The 24,619-nt window shown below is 39.7% G+C and overlaps 1 protein-coding gene across 3 annotated transcripts in view; it reads right to left on the minus strand.

Moving 5' to 3' along the window:
* ANO6 (anoctamin 6) overlaps positions 1-24,619 on the minus strand; it is a 187,002-nt gene that overhangs the window by 76,852 nt on the left and 85,531 nt on the right. For all 3 annotated transcript variants that reach the window (XM_045523605.2, XM_010964168.3, XM_045523606.2), the window contains one exon: positions 4,029-4,157. In XM_045523605.2, the coding sequence (XP_045379561.1) occupies positions 4,029-4,157 (129 nt within the window). The remainder of the gene's footprint in view (positions 1-4,028; positions 4,158-24,619) is intronic.

Below are 24,619 nucleotides of genomic sequence, written 5' to 3' on the forward strand. Positions count from 1 at the left end.
AACGCGATCACTCATTTTTTGGGAAATTCTCTTATTCTATAGTCCCCACTGGCCAGATTGTTCCGCCATAAACTAAGAATTCTTAAGGTCAGATATACCATACAAATTTATACTTCAATGTACAAACTTTTCATCCACTTCGAGGAAATCAATTTTCTATCAGCTTTTAAAAACGGATTCTGCTGATAAAAAAGTAAATAAATTACACACATTTGAGATTGCTTGCACTGTTTTGTGCTATCTAGACCTTTCTTGAGCTACCTAGACCTTTATACCCTCTTTCACCATCATCTGAATTATACCAATACTTGGTCATAAGCACATCTGTTTCAAGGGAGGCTAAGTGACAGACAAAACGAAATTCAGACTAAATCAGCTCTGCCACTTGTTGGCAGTTCTAGAAAAAGGAAATGGAAGAAAGAAGCATTACTAACAAAATGGAGCAGGAGGAGTTGCAGAAGTATTTGGGAATTTGTTTTAATAAAAACACTTTTGTTCTTCCCAATATAGATCAAACATATGTAGATATATTCAATCACGTGCTGTGCCAGACATTGCTGGCTACCTACTGAACAGCCCTTCTCCCCTTCCTCATCACTAAGAAAAGCCTGATGGGTCTTCAGATATTGGGTGACCAGGTGATTCAAGAGAAGAAACACGAGTGTTGATTAGTCTGTGCTCATAATGGTAACTCCATTCATCTTGCCCACATTTGGTTTGGGAATGGAACAGTGATAGACAACGAAATGTGAAAGGAAGTCTGCGTAGGGCCCTTCTAGGGGAGCTTTCTTCCTCCTTCAAAAAAACCATAAGAAGGAGCATTCGCTCTGCCTCTGGATGCCTGGAGATGCGGCAAATATCTTGCAACAAAGTGGAGCCAGTTTAAGAACAGCCAACATTTTGAGGACGGTGGGGCATGGGATGGAGCGAGCCTCGATCCCTGAGGACCTCACTAAGCCAATAAATCCTCTAACTCAGAAATGCTCCTGTCTCTGGGCTATTTCTTAAACGAGAGAATTATTATTTCCTATTAGCATTTAAGCCATTTTGAGTTTGCTTTTCCTGTTACTCGCAGTAAAAAAACAAACAAAAACATTCGAACCGATTCTGTGCCAAGAACAGCAGTCCTGGCAAAATGCGTGCTTTATTACTGGAACAACCGATCACCATCCCCCGAGGCGTAATCTAAATGTAAACAGTTTATGCTTTTTAAAGGGAGGCGTGAGGTTTGAAGTATTTTCACTAATATGAGGGGACAAAGTTGCATGATAGTTGGAGGCTTGGCCAGAAAAATACTTTCTCTTTGGCTCATGTAAAGAGGCAGCCTTTTCTTCATTATGTTTTTGATGTTTAAGGCCCTATCACTTCTATCTTTCCCCATCTCTTAAAAAGAATGCAACAATACTTTTAGATCAGCCTCTGGCAAAGTCAACCTTAGTGTTGTTTTAGAAAGTCAATATGATTTAGACATCATTTTTTCTCCCTCTCAAAGAAAAGAGGATTTTGAAATAGCCTTTCCTTGGTGTTGTCCTAAATTCTGAATAAGGCCTTCCAGGGAGTATGACAGAACTCACAAATGTTTTTCCAGTTAATAAAAATGTGATTCCAAAGCTCAACTTTGAATTCTAGTGGAATCTATATTGAATAATATGTACAAATAGAGACTCAAAACACTTCAAAGCACAGCTTATGAAAACCAACATCACGGTATACCAATCAATAAGTTCAGGAATTGCCAAAATTGTTCATTTTTCCCCCCTCCTGGTTTAGAAGAGTTACCCAGGGACCTACATTTCTGTGTAGAGCAACTGCAGATCTTATTAATCACGTAAGCAGCTCTGGGGCCCCTTCACCATAGCAGAGCACCTTTCATCTAAAACCAGAACTGCTTCCTTTATACTGTAATGGGTTACATTTGTTTACCCTACTTTATGTAGCGCTGGGTCCAGTTCTATCGGCATGTGATGCTTAATGAATATTTGATGATGGTGACTCTGACTGCACAAAAGACGTCTTAGTGTCCACAGGAAAATGATAAAATACTCTAAGCTGTTTCATTCTAATGATGAAATTGTATAATAACAGAGGAGAGTCACGCCATTTCATACCAGTGCATTGTTTTAAGAAAACTCCAGATAAAAGTGAAGAATATCTATTATCTAATATATGCTGAAAATTTATATAACATCTCTCTGTATAATATTTTATTGAATTCTAACCATAATCCTAGGGGCGAGGCATTGGGATTCCCATTTTCCTGAATCTAAGATGCCATCAGTTCTTTCGTGAGCCAATATTTTATGCACCAATAAGAAAAAATTCAGCCAATCAAATTATGATACACTATTTGTAAGATGTACCCTGATTTCAGAGATGTCAAAATGTAAAAATAACAGGCATCCCCAAAGTAATAATAAAATGTGATACTGATAAGGAAACCCACCCCAGTCACACCATCAGTTAGCAGCTATGGCCAAAGTCAAGCCAGCTGTCCGCCAAAAGCTTGTGTTCCCTTTTCATAATGTGGAGTTCCTACTGAGCAATGGCTACCCAGCCAAAGACTACTTTCCACCTTCCTGAGCTCTGACCAGCAGAATGTGAACACGACTGATAGAGTCGCTTCCAGTCCGAAGAGGGGAAGAAGCATGAGAACTTTCTTCACCTGCTCTCATCCTATCTAACACTTATGTTGATACCCAGGGTGACCTCGGAAACTACCTGCTGAATACGGCAAAGCCTCTGTGTCAGCCTGGGTTCCTGAATGACTGCAGGGAACAGAGCCCCACCCATCCCCACGAACCGCTGTGCCAAGCAGGGATGCCACATCTGACTGACATGAGCAATACATAAACCTTTATGCTGTTAAGCCACTGTAATTCAGGGCTAGTTTGTTACCTCAACTAGAATTACTCCAAATAATACATTGGCAGGATTAGAGTTTGAATGTCAGGCTCCAGAGCCTGGGCTCATTCTGTGACACCATGCAAATACAAGCCTTGGAACTTACCCTTCCCAAAATAAACAAAAAAACCCAAATAAAATAGGACTGATTGTTTCATTTTAAGCAGCTTTCATCACTTGGTCTGAAAGAATAGGCAGAAATCGACAGATTTAAGAATGATAGATTTCGGAGAGAAAGTTCAAAGAAAGACAATTAAGGGTGTGTGTGTAACTCCCATATAGCACGGGTGTGAGAAAAAACAAAAACAAAGAATGAGGAGTGATTTTCAAAGTGGGTAAAAGTGACACTGGCAGGTATGCTTTCTTTTTTTGACCTGTTTTAGTTTAATGCCATTTATGTTCTGGTAAAGAAGTTCCAGGTAGTTGTTATAACCCTAGCCTACTAAATGGCTCAGTGTCTTGAGATAAAGATGGCCCTGTTAGCAAAGGGAAGGGGAGGAGGAGCAGCTTGACTGGCCATGAGTGAAAGAGAGGAAGGGAGGTGACAGAAAGTAGGAGAGCTCGAGGGCCCAGGTTGAGATTCAAGACAAGAGTTTGAACCATAGCAACACCAGCTCTTAGACTAGAGTCCATGACCTTGGGCAGTCATTTCATTTAACCTCTCTAAGGCTGACTCTGTCATCCAGAATGGTATAGGCCCCTGATAGGTTGTTCTGAGAATTAAATACGAAAATGCATGCCACATGCACACCCTGAATGCTAGTTGTTTTTACACTGGCTGTCAGCATTAATCATTAGTTCCTTTTCATACCTGGTTGCAAATAGCTGAGTGTGCGTTTAATGTAAATCTCTTCCACAGATAGAAAGTGCAATTCCTGGGAAGAGAGTCTACCTTCAGCTTAAGAGCATAAGAAAGTTTGTTTCAAACTTAAGTTTAAAAAAAAAAAAATTTTGTTACCAGACCTTGAGGGAACGATGAACAGAGAAAGTATGAAGGTGTGTTTGTTCTATGGTATTTCAAACCCCAGTTTCATTTTATCACTTACATAAAAACAGTACTTTATGTTTTTCATTTCACAATATTATAAGGAATAAAAAGAAAGGAAAATAGGATTTAAAAAACTCACCCTTTGTTTTTCATTGTAACCCTTTTTATTAGTCTCTTTTTTACTTTCATCTTCATAGACTAGAACAAAGTCTATTCTTCGCTGGCCATCATTGAAAAACAGGGAGTCAGGTTTTCCATTAAATTCTTCCTGTGTAGAATAGAAAAACAAATTTTAGTACAGTTTCTTGAAAAATGCCAATTTGTAAGTGTTTACTTTCTACCCTTAATAGGTACATCAATGTTTATACAGAAAGACAAATGCATCTATTACTGTTTACTTGACCAAGAGGGCAAGGTCACCGTCTTTGCAAGCACAGTCTGTCCTTGGTGAAAGGAAGTCCTTGAGTTGAACAGGTTAGCATCATTCTACAGACAGATGGGAAAGTACCAGCAGTATGACTGTAACACAATTAGCCCAGAATGATTCCCACTTCATACAGCAAAAAAAAAAAAAAAAAAAAAAAGTATCAAGTTTGGAAATGAACACAGTAACCAGAGGTACCTATCTGAAGGACTGAAGTTCATTTAACAAGAGAAAAAAAATCTAAGCCAAAACACTGTTTATGAAAATCTCATCCTTTCTATGTCATATTTTCTAAATTTTCTCCAGTTTTCATGACTTCTCTCTGGACCTCACCACTCTATAGACAAAGTGTGATTTTAGAACTTCAAACAAATGCCAGAAAATGCATTAATACACACAAAAGATACACTGGTGGCTGATATTTGTCCCTACATCCACAAAAGATAACCCCCTCACTCTTCGCAAAAAATAAACAACGAAGTCCTAGCAAGGAGAACAGATAAATGTGTCTTTAGATCTTAAATGCCCTGTGGCTTAAAAACAAACACGTAATGGCAGAACACAGACCTAATACAGTTTAAAACCATCTTTATTATCATATGAATTTGGATAGAACTGTTTTAATTTGCTCTAAACAAAGACTTCAGTTTGTGTTTCTCACACAGCTGGGTCAGGATACTTGTGTGAATTTTGTTGTTTAAGGATCAGAATACTTTTTAACTGACAAGTAATAGTTTAAAATTTTTCCATTTTTTTCATTAAAAATTCATGGAGAGATTGCACTTTGCAGTCATTTGGTGGGACCACTTAATCATTAAATGTGATTAATTCTCTGCATTCAGCATCAATTAGTACACGAATCACCTTATTTTACCACCATAACTTTCTTTTTTTTCACACTTCTGAGATGCATTAATTTTTTTTAATTAAACAATTTTTTTACACCCGTACATAATACATATTTTCAATTTCTTTTTCATTACAGCTCATTACAAGAAATTGAATATAGTTCCCTGTGCTATACAGAAGAAAGCTGTTGTTTACCTATTTTACATATAGTGGTTAGTATCTGCGATCCAGTAAATTTCTGATGACAGTTTGGAGTCTGTATTTTATCTGCTCATGGCCACCATCCTCTAGAATCCCAAGGATACTAGATTCCACCATGTAGCGTTCACTTACTCATCTGCAGCAACCTGACCTCATGCTGTACCTTCAAGACTGAAGTGGTTAAAAAGACTGTGTTCATTTGTCATTATCTCAAAATAAACAAAAACAACGCTATGACCATTGTGGAAGACTGACCTAACTACCTCTGTCTTTAACTTTTGGCTCTGATATTTTATACTTGGGAAGAAGAGAAGACATGCTTGGTCTGAGAAATAAGAGCTTGGCAGAGTAGTGTTGGAGCGAGGGAAGAAGAAAGGTCAGGTGTGACTCACTCCAGTGATGTGTTCCGGGTCTCCCTCCTCCTCTCAGCTGGCTTCTCTCCTCCTCTTATTTGTAGGGCATCTCCTTCAACAAAAGAGCCCAAAGAGGGGAGGATCCTCCTTAACCAAATTAGGTTAAAAATGCAAGCAGCAAAATTACTCTGCTTGAATCTGTGGATTCAACCAAACTTGGATTAAAACTATTTTTTAAAAAATTCCAGAAAGTTCCAAAAAGCAAAGCTTGAACTTGCCAGGTGCCAGCAACTATTCACATAACATTTACATTGTATTCACAACTATTTACATAGCCCTGACACTGTAGCAGGTATTATATTAATCTAAAGATGAACAAAGGACATGGGAAGATGGGCATTCGTTATATGCAAATACTACGCCGTTTTAAATAGAAGGGACTTGAGCATCCGAAGATTTTGGTATCCGCAAGGGGTCCTAGAACCAATCCCCTGTGAATACCAAGGGATGACTGAAATTACTCAGGAAGAAAACTTCTCAAAAGAAATCTCAGAATGCAGTAAGGCATTAAACTTCTTGAATAGGATGCTTCAGATATATGAAGGGTCACATGATGATTACATGATGGTGAGGTCTGTCTTCTGGGTAGAGAAAGAATGGCTGAGCAGGGAGAGGACGTGGGGAAAGGGCTGCCTGACTGTAACTTCTCGGTGGCATTAGGTCTGCTGCAGGTGAGCAGCACCCTTACTAAGCACCCTCCCAGCACCAGCACTTGGTGAGTCCAGGAAATAGCCTGCTGCTCAACCTCTGTCCAACCTCACGCTTCTCAAGTGTCTACAAAACGTGTCCTCAAATAAACCCTGCAAAACCAAGACTGGAAGTCCCATCTCACAACAGAGACATCTACTCCTAGGGCTTAAAATGCTCAATTTGAATTATTCGTACAAGATCTGGATACAAAGCAATCAGATTGGGATCTTTGCTCCAACGCTTGTTTATGTTAAGGGTGTTGGAAACTTGGCCTTGTATAGCAAGTGATACCATCTGATTGGATCTCTAGAAAATCCAGTCTAGTCCTGCCCTGATATGGTTGTCATTTACTGTGAGACTGGAGAGAATTTTCAGGCGTATTTTGAGTTAATGGTCTCAACCTTCACATGAAGAAGGACATGAGAATGGTTTATTGTCTAGCAATGAAAGTTGAGAGATTACACTATGAAAAATAAACAATGTCAAAACACTCACATAATTAATTTAAAGAGCAATTGATATGTGAATGCGGGAAAAAAAAAAAAAGCTGGCTCTCTACAGTCTCTAAGACTAGAAAAACAGAGTGGTTAATTCCAAGAAGAGCACAACAGAAAGAAAAAAACCCCCGAACTTTAATCATAGGAGAAAACTAAAGTGAAAATATAGGATTTTCCATTTTTCAGTAAACCCTGAACCCCCACACACAGCAAGTTCTAGGGAAACAAAAGCTTAGAAGCAAAAGCCTTTAGGTAAATATTTAGATCTCACAAAATATAGACAATAAATGAAATTTTATCTATATGCCATGCAGTTATAAATGAGATTATCTTCTGAAGTGTTTTCCCTGACTCTAGCAGAGTCCAGGCAGATTCAAGGCACAGATAATAGTGGAACTTTTTTTCCTTTACACAGTTATGCAGCATTACTGCAGAGACAAAATGAGGTCAATTTTTCTTCCTTTGATTTAGACCATCTCCTCAGCCTGGAAGCCTGGAAGCCTGAGATACAGAGTGAGTAAGAAAACTCAAAGTACAAAGAAAAGTGCCAAGACCTGCAGGTATGGGAGGCTGGATGCTGAAGGTGGGAAGGCTGGTATTAAGAGAAGCAGGGATGGGAGAAAAGGAAGTACCATGTGAGAAACAGGGTAAGGAGAAGTGCAGGGACCCAGGAGGGAACGTCCAGGAAGTCAGCTCAGTCAATGGCACGCTGGGGGGGATGAGCAAACATGTTTTTGACCAGACATTCAAGAATGTGTTGATAGGAAAGAGATGCCGTGGAAAAGGAGTTCATTCAAGGAGGGGGTGTATCTAGAAGTGGAGGCTCCAAGTCAGTTACAGAGTCCAGTGTGTCAGGGTGTCCCGAGAACATTCCTTGTTGGTGACTTTATGACAATCAAGACGAACTCAGGAGTGACCCAGAACGACACGTGTGCCAATCACAGAGTCTCCCTCCTCACTCTGTTAACCACACTATTAACTTCTGGAGGCCAGTGGCCAAGCTCTGGTTCCACCCAGAGTTCTGTGCTGAGCCTTAGTATTTAGCAGGAGCTTGGTTTACTTTTATCTTAGGGGAAAAAAATTGTTTCTCTTTTTTTGATGATAAAAAATAATATAAACTCAATACAAAAAATTCTGAAGACACAGAACAGTATAAAGGAATAAACAGAAGTCATATATGTAATCCCACCTCCCAGAGATGAGATGAACCTCTTAATATTTTGTATGTCTCTCTCCCTCTCAGACACACACACACATTCACTAAAATGATACCACACTATACGTACTGTTTTATAAACACCCATCACAGACATTTTTCTAGCTTGATATAAAAGCTCTGTATCATCATGTTTAAAAGCTGCAATGTAATTTAAACAGTTCCTCCACTGATGAACACATAAGTTGTTTCCAATTTGTTGCTTTTATAAACACTGAGGCAGTGAGCATCTTTGTACGTATGTATCTGTGCACATGTGCAATTACTATTTCTGTAGGCTAAAGAGAAGCAGATTTCAAAGGACATGGCCTTTTTAGAGGTTTCTTGATATACAGGTTGCTAAATTGTCATCCAAAATATTTATAAAAATCAACACTTCCACCAGCAGAGCATGAAAGTGCCTTTCCATCACTAGATTCCACTCTTTTTCACTTTTCCCCTGGTAGTCAAGATACACATATTTTTCATTTGCACCTTTTCATTAGAGAGCGCTAACATTTTTATGGGTACCGCCCAATTGAATTACTGCTTTTCTGAAATGCCAATGACCACCGTTGACCTCACTGAACGATCTTATTATTTAATCCCTTTTCAGTAGACTCTCTTGGGTTCTACTGATAAGATGCAGACCACGCAGGCAAACGAGCAAGTGGGTGAACAGTAATACAGAAGCAACCCACAGCATTACTTCCTAAAAGGAAAAGGGGAAGTACTCCAGGGCACTGTCTGCCAGTCCTGGCCTCAACAATGCCGACATGTTTGCTGACATGTAGACATTTAACTGATACCGGCTTTAGAAGGTCACTGCCCTCTGGACACACTTCCCATCAGAGTTTCCATGCCCCCTGTGTAACTGCCAAATATCAGTATACATTTTGACTCACACATTTCTTCAGAATATAGAACTCACTGCTTATTCAGTTTATTAATGATTTCTGTTGCAAGTTAAAAACTGATGTACAAATTTTTCAAAAATCATCCTGCTATTTTATATTCGTAAATGGCTATCACTAGTTCCCAAATAGCGGAACTGGTTATTTTCAGTCATTTCCCATCAGAGAGAGATGGAGCTCGTTTATAAATAATATTGGATTGTGCCTTAAATATTGCTTTTTTTTTTTTTTTTTTTTTACTGTTATACACACGAGGGAATGTTCACATGCCAGCGGCTTCCTGATTTGGTCTGTGTGTTTTGCCTTTGTTTCCCTTTGCCTGCATTAAAGGAAACTCTACGGTTCTATTATTAGAACACCACAGTTCAAATGCAGGGTGAGGGCGAAGGCATAATGCCTCGAACATAATTATTATTAAATATTTCCCTCTAGCCCGTGCCAAGGAGGCAGTCATTTTAGCAAATGGAGTTCTCACGTGTTTTTAAATATTATGGTCTTAAAATTTATGAACTGGGCTAGACGAAATGTGAACATAGAACTTTGAAATGACCTTTCAAATAAAACTTCCTTAAAAGGAGCTAAGGAACCAGAGCAGATGGTAAGTTTCCCATGGCGGGAAGATGCTTATTCAAGAGCTTTCTCAGAGACGAGGGACACGGAGCGAACCTCTCCTTACACCCTCAGTTAAGAGTTGGGTTTGGGATTCGCATCAGCATGACTTCGAACTTTCTGTGTTTCCTGTTTTCCCACAGGCATTCCACCAATTTAAAAGCCCTAGATGGCCTTTTTAAAAGGTGATCTGCCGAAAAGAGGAGGCATGAGTAAAGAAGAGTCAAAAAAAGAAAAAAAAGAAAAGGAAAAAAAAACCCGTGGCAATGTCTGCAGGGGTTGTTTCCATACTTTTCCTTTTCTAGAAGAAGTTATTTTTTTGCACTGTTCTCATCTGGTAGCGGTAAAACTGGCGAAAGAAATTCGAGTGAGATTCAGCTCTAAGAGACTCCCAATAAAGTCAGGAATGAGGAAGTGATGGATGTGATAAGACAAGTCCCGTGGTACAAGAGGGCGTTTGCGAGAGAATGACTACCCTCCCGAAGGCGACCTCCCCGAAGTGCCTTGCTTTGCTTTAATATCCTGCTATGGATTCCACAGCAATCCATTCACTGTGAACGTTCTTGAACCCAGCAGTGCTTTGAACCTAGTAGTAGCATTTTCAGTTTGTACCACCTCCTGAGGAAGAACGTGCAGTAGGATTTCCACGTGGGCAAAACGGTAGTCCTAAATGACATTTTTTGATATTTAAGAAACTGCTCCCAATCTCATGTTCTGGAGTCAGAAACACAATAACATCGCTATAACCAATCCTTCATGACTCACTGGACTTTCCCAGTGTCCTAGCTACAATTTTAAGATCCTTAGACATAAGGAACAACCATTTTAGTTTGACTTCATAACCACTGGTTCCCTTCCACCTACCCTCCTGTTCTTCTTAATTAATCTTATTTCAATAGCGTATCTATTTTCAGTGCTTGGAAGATTAACTGGTTACAACTCAAAAATTGAAACTGGTAGTTCCCATTTACCAAATCCACAGCTGTGAACTGCCCCCTTTTCTCAGTCACCCGAGTTGCCTGGCACCTGGGTCCCCAGGCCCTGAGATGTTACGCCTTTGAACGAAGAGCCAGTCTCACAGAAGGTGCTTATCATCTGAGAATAAACAGAAAAGGGAGTGTCAAGATATTGCTATTCAGAGCTGAAGGCGATACATGAAGTAGAAGTGAGGGCGCAACTAAGGCAACAAGTGTTCAGGTCTCTACTGGGTTCCAGGTAATTCTTCTGCAGACTCCCTCAAAATTACAGTCCATCACTCCCGCAGAGCTCCTCATCTCTCGCAGGAGGTCTCCATTCCCAGCCTAAGAACTGGCCTGAGTTCTTTTCAGCTGCTTAGGGTCTGCAGCACAAGCGTCCTGTCATCAACTGTAACTCCCCTGTCAGACTATGTCCCATGTGTGCCTCGGCCGTAACCTCAGACCACTTCTCTGGGAATCAATGTTTGCAACCACATTCAAAGCAAGTTGAAGGGGGGGAAAAAACCCCCCCAAAACCAAGAGCATCTAGTGCCCAGCAAAGGATTGTGACAACTCCTGTCACTTGGTTAATGCTTTATAAAGACATGACATTTTCTCTTTTAACTCAAGAAGCCATTTACAAGAGTGGCTGTTCTTTGTGGTAACAGAACGAGGATGCACAGGTGTTTCCAAAACAAAATTTAAAAACCCAAATGACCCCTTTAAAACAATGGCACAGAAATGTTTCAAACTGACTATAGATGATAAAGAACACCTTACAAGATCCTCCCTCCCATCAGTTACTGGGAATTCTCAAGAAAGAAAGCGCTCTGAGGAAATGAGGTTTCTGATGAACTTTATACCAATTTAAAAATGGTTACAACAACATTTCGGTGCTCAAAGTTTTCTCAAATATAGTGCACAGTATTTTTTTGATTTCTTAAAGAGAGGATGTTGAACATAACTATTATTATTACTACTACTATTATTATTTAGGAGGTAAAAATGAAGGGAGCCCCCCAAAAGAATAAAGAACATGGGCTTTGCTGTCTGGCAGAGCTGGATCAGAGCTGGGTTCAAATCACAACTCTGCCGCCTACAACCAGCTGTGTGCCTTTGTGTATAGCTTATCTCTTGCAAAATTTATTCCTCTGTAAAAAGGGGGAAATCGTAGAAAGAAATGCAGGGTCATGGTGAGGAGTGAGTGAGACGATGCCTGTAGAACAACAGCACAGAGCCTGGAACACAGCAGAAGCGCGGTAATTGTCAGCTTTTGGTGCTCTCGGAATGGGAACCAGTTCTTTATCGATAACTCGCTGCGTTAAGTGCATTCATACACTTTATTAATCATTAGGAAACGCCCACCTGAGTCTTGCTTTTTCTCTCTGCCATTCCCCAGACTATGAGGAGTCACTTCTTTTGCTATCAATTTACCTGTCTTTAATAGGTATTCCACTTCCCTCTTACTGACTGCTTATATCTGCTTTGAATTGGGCAACCAGATTAACTGAATCCATTGAGTTTCTCTGAAATTAAGCCTTGGTGCTTTGGATTTGGATGTCACAGGCTTTCTCGCTTTCTTCAGGTTCTGAGTAAACTGATTGAAGCAAAACGCCCCACCCCAGAAATGAATAAAATATAGTAAAAGTTAATGTATTACTCCTCTTCCCCCATCACTTTCAAAACAGGTCTTATGACATCTGGCATCAAACAGAATGAAAATAGTAAGATTAATGAATTATAAATAGAGATCGAGATTTAAAAAAAGAATGAAATGTTGCCATTTGCAACAACAACATGGATGGACTTTGAGAGTATTACGCTAAGTAAAATAAGTTACAAAGACAACTATTGTATGGTATCACTTATGTGTGGGATCTAAAAATAAAACAAACTAGTGAAAATAACGAAAAAGAAACAGACCCAGATATAGAAAACAAAATAGGGGTTACCAGTGCAGAGAGGGCAGTGGGAAGGGGCAAGACAGGTAGGAGATTAAGAGGCACAAACTTTATGTATAAAATAAATAAGCTACAGGGATATATTATACAGCACAGGGAACATAACTAATATTTTACAGTAACTATAAATGGAGTATTACCTTTAAAAATTGTGGATCACTATGTTGTACACTCATAACACATAATATTGTACATCTCCTATACCTCAATCTAAATAAATAGAATAGAGGTAGAGCATTAGGGCCAGACAACGTAGGAGGAAGAAATGCACTAACCATTGGGACAATTGTTGTGACTTTAACATGACATTGGCACAAGGCCTCCTTGGCAACAGGGCAAAAAGAAAATGTGTTCAACGATACAGTCCTTGTTATCAGAAAAAAGGAAGCACTCTGACTTTCGGCGAAGGAACAACGTTTCATGTGAGATCTTACACAGAAACTCCCAGTTTTTGTCCATTTCCCTAAGAGGCAAGGTCCCTGGCAAGGAACTGAGGTTATAAAATGTAATTTACTGGTAACCTTTGACTTTTTTTTGTCTTGAGTTCCTGTACGGCTTCTTCTTTTGAAGCAATTTGTCTGCAGCTCCCTCTGTTTCGTCTGTCGCCATCCCTCTCGTCTGGGCTCTTCACCCTAACCGACTAGACGACAATTAATATCCCAGCCCATCTCCTTCCAGCCCTTTGTTCCGTTTGCCAACCGAATTTCTGCACTGCAACTGTATGGATGTTCCTAAACCAACATGCTCAAGCCACAGGATTCAAAAGCCTTCAGTTACTCCCAGTGTCCTCTGGAGATAGTGCACACTTTTCAGATGGGTATTCAGATCCCTCATGATCTGATTCTATCCTGCATTTTACTATCTAACCCTCCCACCCAACCGTGCTTTCTCAGCGGTGGTTTGACTGTATCCTGTTGCTTCCTGCGTCTACTTTGCTCCCGTGACTTCCCTTTCTGAAATCCCTTTCCCTTCTCCTTCCCATCTATCCAAACTTAATTCTCCTCCAAGGTCTAATTCACACAGCCTTCCTAACAACTTGGCTTTAGGTTTCTTTTTCCCGCATCAGACTCCTGTCCATGCTAACGGACGTGTGTTCTGTGGACTTCTGATTCCTGAGACCCTTTCCAGGGGGTCCACGAGGTCACAAGCATCTTTATAATAACACTAAGATGTTATTCACTTCTCTCACTGTGTAAGTACCTGCAATGATGGCACCAAAGCAATGGTGGGTAACACTGCCGGTGTCCCAGCACAACTCAGCAGTGGCACCAATGGGTCATCGTTGTATTCTACACCACCACACACTCATAGCAAAAAAAGAAGAAAAAAAAAAAGTCACTTCACTTAAGATGGTTCTTGATGGAGCCATAACCATTACTAACTTTATTAAATCCTGACCCTTGAGGACACAATGTTTAACATTCTGTGTGAAGAAATGGAATAAAGCACTTCCAGTGCACATCACAGTAGGATGGAGGTCTTAAAAAACAGCGCTGTGCGATTTTTGAGTTGCCAAGTCTTTCTGTAGACACCACTTTTCCTTGACAGATGACAGGCACAAAATTCAGTTACACAGGCTTGGGTATTTGGCAGCTATTTTTTCCGAAAATGAACAAAGTGAAACTGTCGTTTCAAGGAAAACAGCGGACAATATTTATTGCTAATGACAAAAACTCGAGCTTTCAAGCAAGAACATACTAGAATTTAAGATGACATGCATGTGCCACTGGGAACTTGACAGCTTCCCAATATTCAGCGGCTTTTCTGATGAGGCTGGAGGTGTGTTAACAAATGGTATTTTTTTTTTCATATTGTATAATGAAATGGGTCAACATTTGTAAGAGCTACTTAACCCAGTGAACCAATATTTTCCAACTGCCCCATGCATGATGCTAAGAGTCATGCTTGAGTAAAGATTCAGTCGAAATGTGAGATATTTTTTTTCTCCCTATTCCTATGTTGCCCCTCCCTGTTCCCTCTCCCCACTGGTAATGACTAACTAGCTTGTTATCTATATCTGTGAGTCGGCCTCTTTTTTGTTTTAGTCACTAGTTTGTTGTATTTTTTAGATTCTACATTTAAGTGATCTCATACAGTATTTATCTTTCTCTGTCTGACTTCTTTCACTTAGCATAATGCCGTCCAAGTCCACCCATGTTGCTGCAAATGACAAAATTTCATTCTTTCTTATGACTGAGTATCATTCCATTGTGTGCGTGCGTGCGTGCGTGCGTGTATCAATCACAATCTTTATCCATTCACCTGTTGATTGACACTTAGGTTGCTTCCATATCTTGGCAACCGTAAATAATGCTGCTGTGAACACTGGGGTGCATGTATCTTTTTGAATTAGTGTTTTTGTTTCTTTTGGATGTATACCCAGGAGTGGAATTACCAGGTTATATGGTAGTTCTATTTTTAGTTTTTCACAGTGGCTGCACCAATTCACATTCCCACCAACAGAGTAGGAGGGTTCCCTTTTCTCCACATCCTTGCCAACATTTGTTATTTGTGTTCTTTTTGATGATAGCCATTCTGACAGGTGTGAGATGATATCGCATTGTGGTTTTGATTTGCATCACCCTGATTAGCGATGGTGAACATCGTTTCATGTGCCTGGACAGCTACTTGCAAAAGAATGAAATTAGAACATTCTCTAACACCATATACAAAAATAAACCCAAAAATAGACTAAACACCTACTTGTAAGACAAAAGTAAAATCAAAAATAGATTAAACACCTAAATAAAATTAAAAAAATAGATTAAAACTCGTAGAGGAAAACACAGGGAGAATACTTTTTGACATAAATCACAGCAATAATTTTTTGGATCCACCCCCTAACAACCAAAGGAAACAAAAGCAAAAATAAATAAATGAGAGAGACCTAATTAAACTTAAAAGCTTTTGCACAGCAAAGGAAACCACTGACAAAAAGAAAAGACAGCTTAATGAACTGGAGAAGATATTTGCAATTGATATGATGGATAAGGGGTTAATATCCAACATGTATAAACAGCTCACACAACAAAAGACAAACAACCCAATTAAAAAATGGACAGAACTGAATAGATGTGTTTCCAAACAGGAAATGCAGATGGCCAACAGGCACAGGAAAAGATACAAGACAGGTTTTTAATACACAAAAATTCACTGAAATGGTTTTATATTTCACATCACAACCAATCTTTAACACACTACTACTTGTTGAATTTTAATGTGGTATCAGAGAAGAATATCGACAATTCCCTGTAAAGTCTTAAAATACTCCCCTCTTGTCTAACTACCTATCTGTGTAAGGCTGCATCTATTTCATATACGTCAACCAAAACAACATACTGCAACTTTAACTGAAGTCCAAAAAAGCAATGTAAGAATCCAGCTGTCTTCTCTTAAAAAGATCTGTAAAATATATAAAATAATGTCACCCTTCTTACTAATTTTTTTGTTTTAGAAAAGTCATTTTTTAATAAAAATATTTATTTTTAATGAGCATTGAGTTTATTATTGGTTATGTTTAAATAAATTAATAAACATTTAATTTTTTCAGTTTCATGGTCTAAGACTATCAACATCTAATACACAAAAAATTGCTCTTTGGAGTCAATACCTTATTGAGTATAAAATGTAAGAATATAAAAGTTTAGAACTGCTGTTCCATAGCATTCATTTTGCCTCTCATCTTGCATTATATAAATTGTAAGGGTATGATGCAATATATATAGTGTAATGCCATCTAACTATTTTTATGTATACATACTATCATTTTAGTTGGATTGTAATAATAAAAGGGAAAAACTTTTTTTGCTTTTAACCTATAACAGCTAGGAAAGTAAGCCATAGACACTTGCTAAATTGACTTGAGATAACATGTTCAAGCCAAGGTGTTTAATAGAACCACCTTGTTCAAGTTCTACAAAGTTTCAGTCTTGTCAGTTTCCAAAGGCTGTGCCAGATGGCCTGGAAAACTTACAACCACATTCTATCCCAAGGCCATTGTCAGTTTCCACATTCCATTAATGTTATTAATGGTTACATCGTATTCCATCAAAGTAAAATGTTCTCCTCCTGTCTTTGCGCCTGCAGTTCCCACTTCCTAGAATCTCCTTCCTTCCCCTTCCTTGCCTCACTCCTCTTTATGGAGTCCTTTCCTCACCTCCCTGGTTAGCTTTAGGTCTCCTCATACTCTCTCAGAGCACCTTATACCCGTCTTTAAAAGTCATGCCTCACCATCTTAATTGCCTAATTATTTGTGTAATTATTTGATTAATGTCTGTCTCTCTCACTAGAATATATGCTCCAAGGGATATTTCAGTGAAATTTCTCAATTGTGCCTGCTTAACAGGGTTACAGAAATATTCAGTGGATAGATATTATTAAATAAATCAACTGAAATTAATTAACCCTTTATCCTGTGACACTTCGTAAGATGACAGCTAAAGCAACAGAGGGGCAATTCCACTACACAGCACAGAAAACACTTCCCCGGCTTCTGCCCACCCTGCCCTGGGACGACCAGAGTCGTCTACTAACTGGACTGCTGGCTTCCTGTTTCCTCGTCCCGTGCCTCCTGGATACTCCTGCCGGACTGCTCTCTCTATAGCTGCACTGTCCAATATGGTAGCTATTAGCCACACATGGCTATTTAATTTACATGAATTAGAATTAAACAAAATTAAAAATTCAGTCCCCCGTCTCACTAGCCACATTTCAAGTGTCTCCACAACCACAGGTAGCTTAAGTGGCTCTCATGCTGGAGAGCACAGAGACAGAACAGATGGAAACAATCAGAGGCTGTTCTGTTGGACAGCGATGCTACTATAGCATTGCTGTTTCAGCTCAAAAGTCCAAACTCTTAGTCTAATGCCGCTGCATTTGACCCTGAACTATTTTTTAACTTCATCTCTTCCCACTCCCCTAGATCAACTCTCTGCTTGATGCAAACTGGGCACACCTCACACACTTGCACTTTCATTTCCTGGTTTACGGCATGCTATCAGGATACCCTCCACTGTGATCGTTAGGTTCATGCATCAGCCCGCCTGGGCTCTGGTACCCAGTGATGCAATCAAGCATGAATCTAAGTGTGGCTGTGGGAGTATTTTGTAGATCTGGTTAACATCCACAATCAGATGACTTTAAGTACAGGAAATTATCCTCAATGGTCTGAGTGGGATTCATCCAATCAGTTCACAAGCCTTAAGAGAAAAACCTAGGCTTTGCTGAGAAAAAGAAATTCTACCGCTAAACCACAGTGTCAACCTCTCCCCAAGAGTTTCCAGTCTACCCTTCCTGCCACTGTGCCCTACAGATTAGACCCCACAATTGTGGAAGCAGATTCTTTGAGATAAATCTCTTAAATAAATTTTTGTCTTTATGTGTATGTGAATATAGATACACACGTGTACATACGTGTACACACACACACACGTCTGTGTGTGTGTGTATCCTACTGGCTCTGTTTTCTGATAAAAACTTGATTGGTACTGAAAACTTGATTTCAGTACTTACTGAAATATACCCTTCAAGGTTGAGCTATGCACCACATCCTTCAAAAATACAAACATGGTTTGGTACAGCCATTATGAAAAATAGTATGGAGATTCCTTAAAAAGCTAAAAATAGAGTTACCCTATGATCCAGCAATCCCACTTCTGAGCATATATCCGGAGGGAACTCTAATTCAAAAAGACACATGCACCCCAGTGTTCTCAGCAGCACTATATACAACAGCCAAGCTACAGAAGCAACTTAAATGTCCATTGACAACTGACTGGATAAAGATGTGGTGTATATACACAATGGAATACTACTCAGCCATAAAAGAGAGTAAAATAATGCCATTTGCAGCAATGTGGATGGACTTGGAGATATCATAGTAAGTTATATAAGCCAGAAAGAGAAAGAAAAATACCATATGATATCACTTATATGTGGAATCTAAAAAAAATGACACAAATGAGCTTATTTATAAAACAGAAACAGTCTCACAGACATAGAAAACAAACCTAAGGTTACGAGGGGGAGAAGAGGGTGGAGGGATAAAGTGGGAGTTCAAGATTTGCAGATCCTAACCACTATATATATATATATACATAAAATAGATAAACAACAAGATCTCACTGTATAGCACAGGGAACTATATTCAGTATCTTGTAGTAACCTATAGTGAAAAAATATGAAAAGGAATATACGCATGTATATGTATGACTGAAACATGATGCTGTACACCAGAAATTGACACAACAAATAAACTGTGTTTCAATTAAAAAAATTAAAGTAAAAAAACTAAAAATACAAACCTGATTTTCCAAAGACAGTGATTCTTAGATCTGGCCGCACATTTGAGTCTCCTTTGTGAACTTTATGTAAACACATTCAGCTTCTTCATGTAAACACAGGCAAGAGCAAGGTCAGCACATGAAGGCGGAGCCTGAGCTTTCACGTTTCGAGAGTTTCTCCAGTAACTCTGACGCGCAGCTGGGGCGGAGAACTCCTGCCCAGACTGGACTGTCTGGCACCTTTGCTGTAAGCACTACTGAACTCTATGCTCACGACACCCTGTCTTACATCCCTTCAACCAGCCAACCAACCAGCGTCCGCTGCATGACTAACATGTGTCAGATACAATACGACAATGTGCAGGGGACAGAAGTGACAACATACCCACTCCTGGCCTTGAGGGTCAACACTGAGATACCCTGCTTGGTATTCCTTGAAGCACATCGATTAGTAAATATTACATGATGGAATCAGTAAAAAATCTTACTGCAAAATTTAGTGAAGCTGATAGCGGTTTATTCAAAATAGCGCAGAATTTAAATAGCTTATTTCTAGTTCAAATGAAAATTCTATTAGCGAGTGTTAGCAAGTGCCCTGTATATTTATTTATTAATAGACTGCCCTGCTGGTATTTTGTGACGCTGCTGGGTCTGATTAATTCTCACCCCATGGATAATCTGGTAGGCACCGCGGTACCTCCTCTACTCAGTCCTTTCTCAGGGGCGTAAGTTACGAAGGCACCTGTGGGCTCCTCTAAGGAGAGTGGAACCAATTCCTGATGCCAACACAGTCTGACTTCATCTGAAAGGGAAGGAGGAGGGGTTTGGCTGGGCTGAGCCATGCAGGGTTGTGGCCGGTTCAGGGCTGGCTGGCCCCGCATCTGCCATGCTGTGCCAACTATAAGCCAATCCATAAATCTCAGCTAAGACTTCTCACTGTATTCTTCTTTTATGAGCTCGCTTTTAAGACAGCTAAAATGCTTTTCAATCACTGTTCAGTCACTGAACAACACTCCTGTGAGGAAATCTGCTGCTGATTTTTCCGCCTTTTATACATGAGGAGACAAGTCCTAAAAGGAAAATCGACTTGCCCACAAAAGGACTGAGAGCAGAGCCGCGTGGGAGGAGAAGGCTCTCGATTCCCTGGAATTCCTTCCACGCGCCGCTTCCTGGGGGCTACTTTTAGAAGGACTTTCCCTTACAAAACAAGAATTTTTTTTTTTAAAGTAAAAACACTTTTCAAAGTCACAGAAGTGACTCACCTCACTTACCTCTTTCTTCTTCACCTTTCTTCCTTCCTCTTTCAGAAGACAGTATATTTACTTTTTAGAAACACTTAAGGCTAAAGGAAGTACACGAAATGGTGGTGATGCCACTGGCATCGCTAAACGATCCAGCAAAATTTTCAATCGGTGTTTTTATCCTAAGGGGTTCGGGCTTAGCAGGCATTTTACCCCAGCTACAAGCGCAGTCCTGACTTGATATATTCTAATTCATACTAACATCATCAAGATCCATATTATTGGTTTGCCCATTATCATTAATGAAAATGCTCTTTGGTTGTTATTACAGTCTGTCAGGTCACATTAATCTACATTTCAAAAAGTGACTTGGGAGAAGGTACCGTAAATGCATTTTCCTTTTGAAGGAGCCATTAGGGTTTTCAGGGTAAAAGCATATTTATAGTGTTTTTTTTTTTTAAAACCAGAGACAGACTTAAGGAATACATGTCAGATTTACAGTAAAATCCTTTTTTTTTTTTTAATTGAAGTATAGTCAGCTACAATGTGTCAATTTCTGGTGTACAGCACAATGTCCCAGTCATGCATATACATACATGTATTCGTTTCCATATTCTGTTTCATTAAAGGTTATTATAAGATATTGAACATAGTTCCCTGTGCTATACAGAAGAAATTTGTTGTGTTGGTTTTTTTGTTTTACACCTATTTTTATATATAGTGGTTAACATCTGCAAATCTCAAACTCCCAAATTTATCCCTTCCACTCCCAAAACTACACCTTTTTTTATAATTGTTGAAATAAGGAAAACTGAAGTTAACTATTGGGACTTCAGGAATAAAAGAATTTCAAATCATCTTTCCAAAGCCCTTTAAGCCTCCCAAATTAAGAGTTCAAAATATGGGAGGGACTTGGGTGGGTGGGTAGAGCACATGCTTAGCATGTGTGAGGTCCTCGGTTCAATCCCCAGTACCTCCATTAAAAAAAAATTTTTTTTTTAAATATGGGAGGGACAGCTATAGTTGAAATCCTACTAGGCTCCCCTTTCCAATTTTCTAGGAATTCTGTGAATTCATATTGTGTATACATTTCTACCAAGTTCTGTGTTTCTCTTTAAATTTTCATGGCAACTTTTTACATTAATGCCATGTTTTAGGTCATGGCACGGTCAGGTTATTTACCAGCAGACTCTCAGCTTTAACTCCATTCTTTTCCTTCTGTGAGCCTTTTTGGCCATTACTGTGATATGCTTCTAGGTGACTTATAATCAAATGAGTTCCACGGTAAATACTGCTATCACATCTCTGTTCAGAATGCCCAGGGCTCCCTGCTTTCTTCATGCGTGTTTTTGTCAAATTAATTTTGACATTCCCCGGATAACAGATAGCTCGCTGAATTTCAAATGGGATACATCGTCGGGGCAGGAATTCACAAAGCATTTTACAGTCAAGGGTTTCTGAAAACAGGGGAATAAAACCAGGTAGGATGAATAATGTTATATGGCGGAAAGGATTTTAATCAACTACATAATTTGGCTGCTGCAGATAATAGGATAAAAAAATGAAATGAAAGCAACGCAGATTCATCAATGAGCCCCACATGCCTCACTGAGGTGGTATGTTCCCAGGAACATCCTCCTTTCCCCATTTTCCATCAGCTCCCAAGTCCTGCGACACATGAAACATGCATGTCCTGCCTTTCCTGTCCCACTGGCGTGTTCAAACATTCATCATCTCCTGCCTAGACGGTTATCCAGTCTGTCTGTATTTGAACCACTCTGAGGAACTAAGGTATTTTAATTAGGAGAACGTCTTTCTACTGAAATGAAGTCTTGTCTGCCTATATACATCTTCTCTTCACGGATCTTAACAGTGTATTTTGCAACTTCATCCAAAAATGACCACTGTTAGGTGGTCAAACATTTAAACTTGTTGTCACGTTCGTGTCTGTGTCAAGATTCACCGCCTTGCACATCTTTCTCCTCTGAACGTGCTTCTCTTTAAGATGGAGCACTCATGTGGGGGAGGGGACAGCTCAAGTGGCAGAGCGCATGCTTAGCAGGCATGAGGTCCTGGGTTCAATCCCCAGTACCTCCTCTAAAAATAAAAAATGAAATAAACAAATCTAACTACCTCTCCCCACCCTAAAACAACAATAAAATTAAAAACGGAGCACCCAGACTGGGAAGGGGCTTTACCAATACTTGACGGGAGACGGCTAGTACTTTCTTTGTTGTAGACACATAGGGTCGGATGTGACCTGGATTTGCATGAACTTTCTGACACTGTTACTACATGTTCAATTCACACGGAGTTTAATTAACAAAATGCCCGGCTTCTTCAAGGGGTCAGTCATTAGCCTCGGCTCTGATGACCTTTCCTGAGGCAGGTGCTGTTTATGAATTGGGAGCAGGAGCTTGCTTTAATTCCCATTGATTTCTGTCTCCTCTAGAAATTGATTCCCAGCTACCATTCCACAGTCCTGGTAAGATCAATTGCCCAGATTAAGCACACTCTCACTAGACCCACATTTCTTCATTCTATATTTAAATGCGATTTTTTTTTTCCACGCTCCTTGCTAGACTCAAAACACACAAAAATGCTGCGGCTTTCTCCTGTTCTACAAGCCTAATAACGCCCATTTACAAAAATAAAAAACAAAAAAAGGGTACTATGCTCTCAGCTTGACATGACTTATTTTTATTGAACTCATGTTGGGCTCCTGACGACCTTTTCTTTCTTTCTTTCTTTTTTTTTTTTTTTAAACATTCACAATCCACCTGGCTTTAAAACAAAACAAAACAACTCAGATGTAATATTCCTGGAGATTAACGCTCCAGCTTCACTGTCTCCATCTATCAGAATCTATGCCCACCTTCTGCTCTAAGCCCACCCGTTTTTGAAAAGTGTCACGTTTGTCCCTCCCGCTACTGTCCCGGCACCCGCCCCAGTCCCCGTATCACCTCAAGATTACCAACTGGTGTTCATGAGTAAATCTGTTCAGTTCTTTTTTTTTTTTGAAAATACTTTTATTGAAGTGCAGTTGATTTACAATGTTAGTTTCAGGTGCACAGCAAAGTCATTCAGTTATATACATGTATTCTTTTCCATTATAGGTTACTGTAAGAAATTGCATATAGTTCCCTGTGGTATACAGTAGGTCCTTGTTTACCTATTTTATACATTGTGATGCGTGTCTGTTTGGGGATTAACAGACACATAGAAGCTCTTTTAATTAGATTCCTCTCTAAAACAGTCTCGTGCGGCGTGGGCTTTGATAGCCCCTTACCAGGGCTGGAACACTTCAACCCAAAGATCACCTTCATTAGCAGGAAGGACCAAGGCAGTAACATCGGAGCTGGTACGCTCCTTTTCCGTGTCATCTTGTACCATTACCTCGTCTGTCTCGGGCTGGGGACCCATCCCTACTTCTTCAGGGTCTCACAGAACTCAGAATCCACCCTTCTCTCCTCCACCCTCACACTAAGCATTTGTTCACAAGCCTCAACTCACTCACTCTGGACTTCAGCTTTATTTGCACTTAAAATTTCTTTTTAATTTAAATTTATTCATTTTATTTTTTAAATTATTTTGGGGGGGTGAAGGCGGAGATAATAAAATAAACTTAATTAAGTGGAGGTACTGGGGATTGAACCCACGACCTCCTGTATGTTAAGCACACACTCTACCACTAAGCTATACCCTCCCTCCATTCGCACTTTTTTAGTAATAAAAGGAAAAAATAAGATTGGAGTGTTCCAGAGATTTATTAGTGCAGAATAATAATCTGTTAGCCCTCTACGTTAAACTGACTTTAGCTAGTCTGGCCTGGCTGGGCGTGGAAGCCAGCCTACTCACCATTTATGACTGTTTCTCTGGGAAAATGCATTCTGCATTCCAGAGAAGTGACTCAGAGACATTTCTGACTGAGATCGTTGCGTCTTGGCGGGCCTATTTTTGCTCCTACCCCCTCATCCTAACAAATCCACAAACGTAGTGTCTGAATCAGCCACAGAAAACAGATGAGTAGTAGGTCCCCTTCCTCCACATTCAGGCAAAGTACACACTCCGTCACCTTTTTCTCTTAAACGCACAAAAAGCTTCCAACGCTGAAATGCCATGTGAATTCCCACCACAGCAATGGGCCAATCTAAGCAAGTCTTACTAGCCAGGTTATCTTTGATCTCATTTCTCCCTTTTGAGTCCTTCTGCCAAATCAGTGTTCCTTTGTTTGGTTTCCTTTTTCAGTGGAGTTTCTTTTCTTCTAGTTTGGTAAACTTAGTACTAAAAACTACAAGGCAAAGCCACCCTGTTTCCTCTGCCTATAGAAGGCACAAGAGCGTATCCAAGTACAGAAGCACTCGAATGGAAGAGTCTGTTTGATTCCCAGTCTTCTGGATCCTAAAGATCCAGGGGGTTTGCGACAGACATTGGGATTTTAGTTGGGTTTCTGGGATTAGTCAGAAAGACCTTGCACTGGCCATCAAATAAACCTTCAT

Source organism: Camelus bactrianus, chromosome 12 (assembly GCF_048773025.1).
Source record: "Camelus bactrianus isolate YW-2024 breed Bactrian camel chromosome 12, ASM4877302v1, whole genome shotgun sequence".
NCBI classification, from domain to species: Eukaryota; Metazoa; Chordata; class Mammalia; order Artiodactyla; family Camelidae; genus Camelus; species Camelus bactrianus.